Genomic DNA, 9,300 nt, shown 5'->3' with positions numbered 1-9,300 from the left:
TTTCTTAAAAGATTGTTTTTAATTGATTCAATATGTACAACACACATGAGTATCACTGTGTCTCGACATCATTGTATTTACAGAAGAGAAATTTCTTGGCTACACCTATTTTTTAGATTTGTTGGCAGCAGCTTTTTTAGCTTTTACCATTTCCACCAGTTCCTGAAAAAGAAATATTTGTGTTTAGGACATAGTTGTGATAATAACAGGAGTATATATATTGTGATATAAAACATTCTCCAAAAATATGTCATAGTTTATAACATAACTGACTTGCAAAACTAAATATATATATATTCTATTAATTTGTATAACACGTGAAGCCAAATTTAATGCAATATTATTCATATAAAAACATACGAATATTATTCATATAAAAACAAATGGTCTGCATAGCTTTATAAAATTGGGATGGATTCAAATTTGATCTTGTAATAATTTTAAACAAAAAACTATTGTTTGCGATTAAATTTCAAATAAACAATTTACATTTAAAGTTATAATAAAAAGGCAGGAGCATTATTTAATTTTCAGTCACTTTTTTTGAAGACAGTTATTTTTTATTTTAAATTTTGCGCAATTTTAGATTAGTGGTTACGAATTGGCGGCCCGCAAAGCCTTTTTTTGTGGCCCGCAGGCTAAAATAAAGTAGTTGTCATTTTTTTGCGGAAAATTTTCGTAAAAAAAGCTATATGGGTTTTAAATACTTTTAAGTTTTATATCTTAACGATTTGATATCTGTTGCACATTAATTGTTTAATACATAGATGCACAATTAAAGTTATTGTAGACAGAATTTTTTAATATGCAATTAAATATTTTTAAAAATCTACTTCTTATTTTAATTTGTAATTCAATACTTTTGTTTTGAACAACTTGATAAAAATCTGACAGTAATATTTCCTTCAAACATAAAAGAGTCCTAAATAAAATTTTGATAAAGTTGTAGCCCGCCATTTGACTGGTGTTTTTAATTGCAGCCCCCGGCCTCATGTAAGTTGGAAACCTCTGTTTTAGATAATGTGTTTAAAATAAGTAGTTCTCCCTCAAAATCAATAAACTCACATTTTTACATATAATTCAGATAGATTTTTATGAATAGTAACAAAAAATTTATTGCTTTAGCTTATTCTTAACACTGTCAATGTAATTATTTGGAAAATTTATAGAATAAGCAATTCTAGTGATTGCATTCACACTTTTTGAACTATCATTTTTCTTCTTTTCCCTAAGCTGTGTCCATGAAAAAATAGTCAGAAAAAAGCAAATTAAATTTTAAATTCAGAGTTTTAAATGGTACTGATTAAACACTCATAAAAAAATATTTTTGTTGGTGTTTTGCATTAATTTAACTCAACCTTAGGCTGACACATCAATTTCAAAGAAATATACTTTTTCCAATTGTTAACCATCGTCAACTTCAGTATTCCTTGGCTGCAGCAAAATACTCTTGCATAAACTGCACCATTTTATTTATTTTACTGAACGGCAGGTGTATAAGCAATGATAGATTATGAAGAACAATGATGATGGCTCTTATCAAAAGTACATTTATATCACTGCGTTTGAACTCGTGTAGACAGAACTAAGATATTTATTCAACTTATCAGTTTGCGATTAGTTGAATAAAAGTTATGTAAAAAAACTAATTATATATTAAGAAAAGATATGTAATATTAAAATTATGTAAAAAAACTAACTATATATTAAGATATATAAATAAATTATATATTAAGAAAAGATATGTAATATTAAAATGATATAAGATATTATTTAAAAACAGTGACTCATCCTCCTCTATAAGTTGACCATGTTGCACCAATGCACAACTTAACATTTCACTTAGTTCATAGTACAATTAAAAACCTCCATAAGTGTTTTTTACTCATTATTTAAAAAAAAAATTATTGAACTCACTCAGCATTGCCACTCAAATCTGGAAAAAAAATTCCCTGAGTTTTCCATGTATATATTATACACAATATATTAAGAGGAAACACAACAATTAGTGTGCTCTTGTGTGAGCTATATAGGGCTAACTATTTTTATTAGTTTTAATTGCTGGAAAAACAGCTGAACATACTTAAATAATGCTATAGTAAATGGAATAGTTCAGTATAACTGAAATATCATCCTTAAATATCCACTTTGAGTGGTCGCCATTTTTTTATAAGACAAAAATAAGAAACAAAATTCCCCATATTTTCCCAGTTTGTGAAGAAAAAAATCAAAATCCCTGCATTATCCCTGTTATTTCAGGTGATTTTTAAAATTCCCTGTATTTTCCAGGTTTTCCCTGTGGTGTGGCAATCCTGTCACTAAACAACGCTAGTTATGATTACTTATTTTTAAAATCAGTAGTAATATTTAATAGGTAATGCAAGATTTTTGATAGAAACTGCAAGATAATTAAAATTCAGAATAGCCACATGAGAGAAATAATGAGTTAAAAAAAAAAAGTGTGGCTCTTAGTTTCTTTCCTTCTTTTTTGTGAGTTAAAAAGGCCTAACTTTCACCAACAGGAAAAGTACTTAATATTGCTGAGTTTAAAACAAGAATGTAAAGTAAAGAAAATTACCATATTAACTCTAAGTTGCTTTTTAATGGCATGGATGCCCAAACAAAAACATTGTATTAGAAAGAGGGGCGGATTTTCTTTTTTTTTAAAAAAAAAGAAGAAAAAAAAGCATAATTTATGTGATTTTTTGAATAAGATAAAATAAAACATTCAAAATAGAAATATATACACAAAGGATATTGTTTGGGTCATTACATAAAAAGAGAAAAAATTATTAAACAACAAAAATTGTTAGATTGAATCATTCAAATTCAATAATCAATGATTTATTGAAGAATAAAATAAAAAGAACCTTGTATCGTTTCATGCAATCTTTTTTGTCTCTGTGAGGTATACATGCAGCTATCTTTTCCCATCTTTCTTCTGTCGAAGCAGGGTAAGTTTTTAACGCCTGTTCCAATAGTTGCTGCTCCTCTGATGTCCAAATTCCTGCCATATCGGCTGGAGCTGGAAATATCAATTCTCTTTTAACAATAATAACAGACTACCTCATAGAAAAATGTAAAATTAATTTTTATTTATTAACATAAATTTACTTTTTTGTTTTTCACATAAAATGATTTTTTTGGTTGCATAATTGATAGCACCATAAAATTGTTTGAAGAATGACACAATAGTAATTGTTCACATTATTTTTCGGATCTAGAAGAAGCATAGCTGCCAAAATGGATAGGGAAAAATCCATTAGATTTCACTAAATAATTTAAATTTCGTGGTAATTGTTGAATAATGTACTAAATATTTTAAACATAGGTGATTTGTATAGTAATCATAACAGAAAAACTGCAATATTTTCCAGTTATCATTGGCGTCAAACATGCTTGAAATGTTATGCATTATTTTTACTCACAATTTCGAATATTATTGGCACTTAATAATTCATAAAAGATAGTTAGAAAATGTTTTTAATTAATTTAAAAAGAGAGTTTTGAACAAAAATAAATTGAACATTTTAGATCAAAAAAAGTTTTGAACTGATTTTTATAAACGAGGTTCGCTTCATTATTAGTACTTATCTAAATATTCAAGCAAGCAATCCATACAAAAATTTTATTTCAATAGGGAATTTTTTAGGAAACTTACTCAATTTTAGAAAATTTTCTAAAATGCATATCTGCCTAGTCCTTTTTTTTAAACACAGACTCCAGTAATTTACCAATATCTCCTGTTTACAAAATTTTTCTGAATTTGTTGAAAAAAAAATTAAAAATTTTTGCTGATGGCAAAATACCTCAACAGATGGTGCTATTGCCAGTACTGCAGTATGTTGAGTGTTTATAGTTTAAGTAATTTTAAAGTAATTTTGTTAAGTAACGGTTTAAAAACTCTTCTTTAGATTAAGATTTATATACATAATTGTTACTTAGGTAAATATAAGTGGTTACATTATTTTCAATTTTGAAATTCTCTTTTCGACCTACATAATTATGCATGATGAATCAAAACAATACTCATAGCCTAAAAAATTTTGCTAGTAAAATCTCCCGTTATTTAATTTCTCCAATGTTGGCAAGTATGAAAATATACAAAAACCAGGAGAATTCTAATTAAACTAGCAGAGCAGGAGAAACTGGAAAAATCCAGTAGAGTTGGCAGCCATGAAGATGTTTTTAGATAGCCTTTTCATAAAAACAAAGAAGCTGTTCTGCCATTCCATAACATGCCAGCTTCTAAAAATTGGTTATAGTTCCCTGCATCTGAGCTTAAGTTATCATTAAAATTAACATAATAAAATACAGTCAAAAATAGTGAATCTTCAAGGGACCGTAATTTCGGTTTACGATAACCAAGAGTTCACTATATCCGTACTACAAACAATTTTAAATAATTTTTCAGAACTGCCCCCTTTTATTACACATTATTTAAATAAATGACCCATAAAAAGAAATACAAAAATGATTGAAAAACAATCTGTAGTAATAAAAATGTGCTAACCTTTAGTTATTATTACTCTTTGTTTTGAGTACAAAAAATTTAGGGATGAGAAACTGAGAAGAAATGCTTACGGCTACAATCCACTCAATAGAAGGTTTTAAAAATCGGTATATGTATTTTATGTAGAAATTTCATAATTACCAAAAATTAAGGAAATAAATCACTCGAAGCCAGAAAAAAGTTCATAATATCCAATTTCCTATCTTGTTTTGGTTCACTATATCCACAAAATATATTATATGTGTATAGCAAGGCACGGAAGCGAACATTTCGTTCACTAAAAAACCATGTTATTTGTAATGGGGTTTGACTGTAATTTAAAAGAAACTTACTATCAAATCTCTCTGTTGGTGCTGACTGATCTTTCACAGCTATAGGCACTTGTTTTTGGTTTTTCTCCAGGTTTTCATAAGCACTTTTATTAACCTGCTCTCTCAAACCTCCACCTGTGAGAAAACAATGTTGAAAATTAAATACCATTTTTCTTTTAATGTAGCAAAATCTTTCGACTGAAAAGATCACCTTTTAAGTACTTTTTAAGCACTATATACATTAATAAAACGCGAAATAATTTTCAAAGACTTTCCATGATCATGATAAAATAACTAGTTTTTGACAAAGAACTCTTTTTTTTCAGTGGTGTAGTTTTGTAGAGGATTTGGAGGAGAAAACCCCCTCTGAAATTATACATTATTTGATTAATGAACTATTCGGTTCCGTAAGTAACATGTAGACATAAAATTTTTTCTTCATCGATTTTTTTTATCGTAATTTAAACATGTAGAATATATATATGCATAGCTGCAAACTTGTACAGCCGTTGCGCAAATAAACTTCTCAGTAGAAGCAACAGTATAGCAGTTTGACGAATTAAATTTTCAATTTTAAGCTTCAAAATTTTTTTTTTCAACCTATCACGAAAATCAATAATTAAAAAATATGTAAATAGCTATTTTTAGCTTACTTAGCTCTTCAATGTTCAATTAGTTTAACTAAAACTTTACATGTTCATTTACTACCATTTTGTCAAATCTTTTTCAGCCACCGTACAAGTTGGCAGGTGTGTATATACACATACGTCAGAAGGCGTAATACAATATAACTACGCCACTGTCTCTTGAACATATTGGCCATTATAAAAAGTTCAAGATATTTTTCAGTTCGATATAAGAGGGTGGAACAAGAAGCCTGAAATTGAGAATGCAGCAGAGTTGCACATGAGAGTGCAACTCAGTAAACACAGCTCAGTGGATGTACATGCGGACTTCCAAGTATCTCACCAAACTTGTAAAATGATTGGCGCTTTCATACGCTATGAACTGACGGTAAGCCAAAGTGAATTTTGAAAACATTGAATAGACAAATGTGAAAAGCACGCTTTCGTATAATAGGTGGCGAAAATCAAAATGGCAAAGAAAAAAAAACTCATTTTGGAAAAGGGAAAACTGAGCACTTTGTAGCACCCAATGAATAAAGTACCTTCAAGAGCTTTTAAATAAACGAAAATCAAAAATAAGCACCTTTAAGCACTTTTTAAAAATGCTATGCACCATATTACACCACTGCAATTATTTAAGTTTTTATCCTTTCTCACTTGAACAGTTAAAAATTAAGAAGAGGATATTTTGAACTCCTCACTCATGAATGCCACTCTTCAAAAATCACAAGACTGGACAATTTTTTATGAATTTATTTAATGTGACCATGGTAGAAACATTTATGAAAAATACTATTTATTATTTACTATATAGAATTGAGAAAAGTATGTTATGAGTTGAGGCAAAAATGAAAACATAAAGGGGGAAAAAATAAGAAAAAAGAAAAGAAAAAATGGTTCTGCACTTTGCTTCGAAATATCATTATTTCTTGAATTGTTAAATTAAGTAAATTCTTTCCAATAACCTTTCTTAAAATTGATTATTCTGTTAAAAGTTGCACTCAGAATTTAAAGTTCTTATTAATGAAATGTTTCAATACTTTTGAATGCAGATGAAAATTTAAAAATATATAGATATATATCTGCTTGATCCATCAGTTTACTAAGTTACTGAAAATTAGTACTAACCATACGTTTGTCATTGAATTATTAACTGTCATAAAATCAGAGTCAGACTAAGGCAGGGGCATACAGGTAAGTTGCCCTGGGCCCACACCTTAGAAGGGACCCCCAAATCGAACAGAAAGTTTATTTTTCGTTCCCCTCTTTAAACTTTTTTAGAAACAAAATATCCCTACAGTGTAAAATTTGTCAGTTTTATGTTGGCTTCTTCATTAATCTATCGTATGAACACAATCTACCTTTCGTAAATCCACAGATTTTTAGGGCGGAATTCAGCTAAATTTTCGAAATCAATGTGGACAAATTTGGCCATTAAAAAACCTGTATTTGTACATATCGCAAAAATATGGGTTTCTGATTGGCTTAATTGAGCCATCATAATTTAGAAAATTCAGCTGAATTCCGCTCTATTGTCAGCAAGGATATGAATATTTCTGCTAGATAGTCAATGCTATTTTTCGCTGCTACAAATTTAATAATCACAAAACTGCATTCGGCATGATGGACATAAAATTGATAGAAAATCAATAAAATGGACAGAACAATATTTTGTTTGACTATTGATTGGAGGTGGGGGNAACCACTGGAAGATGTGGGGGGGGGACTTTATAGCTCTTTTAGGTTTTAGTCAATTTTCTTGTTATCTATAATTAGATTAAAAATTTAAATACCTTCACAATGTTCGGTTCTTCATTACTGAAGCAGCCCCCAAATTTTTTTTTTTGCCCGGGCTTCAATTAGGCTACGTCGGGCCCTGCATAAAATAGTGAATATACTTTATAAAAGTATTAATCAAAAATTTTGAAATACTATCATACAGTGTAAAGTCGCGTATCCGGAATCGGTGGGACTTCCAGAAGTCCGTATAATAGATTTTTCTGTATAATTGACCCCCAAGGTAAACAAAGCTTAAAATGATCTAATAAACAATCTGAATCTAAGAAGCAAAATATAAATAAACATTATTTTTAAGGGGAATAATCAGGGATGAGAGTAGTCAAAAAGTNAACCCATTAATATATATATATATAAGCAAAAATTTGACAAAAAAGTGCAGAAGGTATTTTATTAGTGCAGAAGATATTTTAAGTTACAATATCAGACACAAACGTTATTAGAAGTTTTAAAAAAAATTCTCGAACATGCTCATCAAAAGAACACAAAGCTTAACATCGTACATTTGTGATCTTATCAAGAACATACATTAGTAAAATTATAAAGATATCTTTTTACATAAATAATATATAACACAAGAAAATATTAAGAAGCCATACAATAATTTTAGATATAATTATTCTTAGTGTTTGAAATCTACTCGACAATGATCAAGAGCTACAAAACGCTTCAAGTAGTAAATATTGATAAATGGAAATATTACTCAGCAAACTAAAATCACAGAGACTCTTACTTCGCTTTTGAAGTTCTTTAGCCTTGGCCAATACTTCTTTAGCTGTGCACTTTATTTTAGTTGTTGAATGTTGAGTCATAAAAGAAGCAATTACTTCCCATCTATAACATAGTTAAAGTATCACATTTTTAAACAATGAAAATAATTAAAAATTGATGTATAATTTTTCAAAATAAGTTGCACTCTCTAATAGGGCTGGGCAATGTCAGAATTTCGATATTGTGGTATATTGTGAGCTTCATATCACGATATTATGATATACCGCGGTAATTAAATTGTTATGTATATTATAAATGCTAAGACTATTTTGCAATTAAAAATTAATGTGTTTAAAGAGCATCATTTAAAAAAAATGGGGTACTTATCCTATATTAGCTCGCAGCATAATTATCCCATGGAATCAACTAATTATAAAGCATCATTATTTTAAAACAGAAAAATTTTATTAATGTAAACATCAATTACTAATATAAACATCAACACTTCGAAGAATATACTTCCGAATATCATTACCGCGGTATCAAAGAAATACCGGTAAATGACGGTATTACGGTATATTGCCCAGGCCTACTCTCTAATCAAATTGAAAAATTTAGTTTTTCATCTGACACAAAATAGAATTAAGTCACAGAGATGCAAACTTAGCAAACTAGCAATTAATAATCAGAAGTACAATACAGAAATATATACAGATAGTAATTACAAATATTAAATTAGAGTAATTTCAAAGTATATATACAGCTTATTTCTACATTGGTATATGACATCTAGAAAATTATGCAGGAATTTACAATGGTGACTAAAATAAAAGTGTAAATAAAAGTCTAAAGTAAAAATACTCTCTAACAAATCCAAAACTGCAAATCTACAAACACATAAACACCCAATAAGTATTTCATTATTTTCTCATCGAGTTAAAATACCCAAAATCAAATAATAAGTAAACTCAAAACAGAAAGTGAATATTGAACGCTAACACTCTGCTAAACTTTTGGAATTAGAGCAGAGCAAACTTCCACCCACATCTAGTGTGATTTCAAAATTTAGATAAAATGGGTTTAAATTGATAATGGGCCACTGGAGTCAGAAAGACTAGTTTAATACAATACACCGCAAGAAGGAAAAATATAAGTTCACATATTCTCATGTGATCATAGTTCTGAATGCCCTTCGTCTTTACCCCTCTGGCTGTTGAGTTCATTTAGAACTCTCTAAACAATTTATTTTAAGAAATTAAGACATTCATACCTACTTTAACGGTTAAGCTATTGGACAAAATTGGGACACTATTTCCCTATTTCAAAACATGGGGAAAAAAAA

The 9,300-nt window shown here is 28.9% G+C and overlaps 1 protein-coding gene across 1 annotated transcript in view; it reads right to left on the bottom strand.

Annotated features, from left to right (window-relative positions):
- LOC107439585 (dnaJ homolog subfamily C member 2) overlaps positions 1–9,300 on the bottom strand; it is a 65,723-nt gene continuing 56,423 nt past the window's right edge. The window contains exons 14-17 of the mRNA XM_043051721.2: positions 7,981–8,081; positions 4,846–4,959; positions 2,871–3,025; positions 1–162 (exon numbers count right to left, since the gene is read on the bottom strand). Coding sequence (XP_042907655.1) covers positions 106–162; positions 2,871–3,025; positions 4,846–4,959; positions 7,981–8,081 — 427 coding nt within the window. The 3' untranslated portion in view covers positions 1–105. The remainder of the gene's footprint in view (positions 163–2,870; positions 3,026–4,845; positions 4,960–7,980; positions 8,082–9,300) is intronic.

The sequence above is a fragment of the Parasteatoda tepidariorum genome, chromosome 4 (genome assembly GCF_043381705.1).
Source record: "Parasteatoda tepidariorum isolate YZ-2023 chromosome 4, CAS_Ptep_4.0, whole genome shotgun sequence".
Lineage (NCBI taxonomy): Eukaryota > Metazoa > Arthropoda > Arachnida > Araneae > Theridiidae > Parasteatoda > Parasteatoda tepidariorum.
The sequence above is the reverse complement of the archived record's forward strand: the minus strand, read 5'-3'. Positions and strand labels throughout refer to the sequence as shown.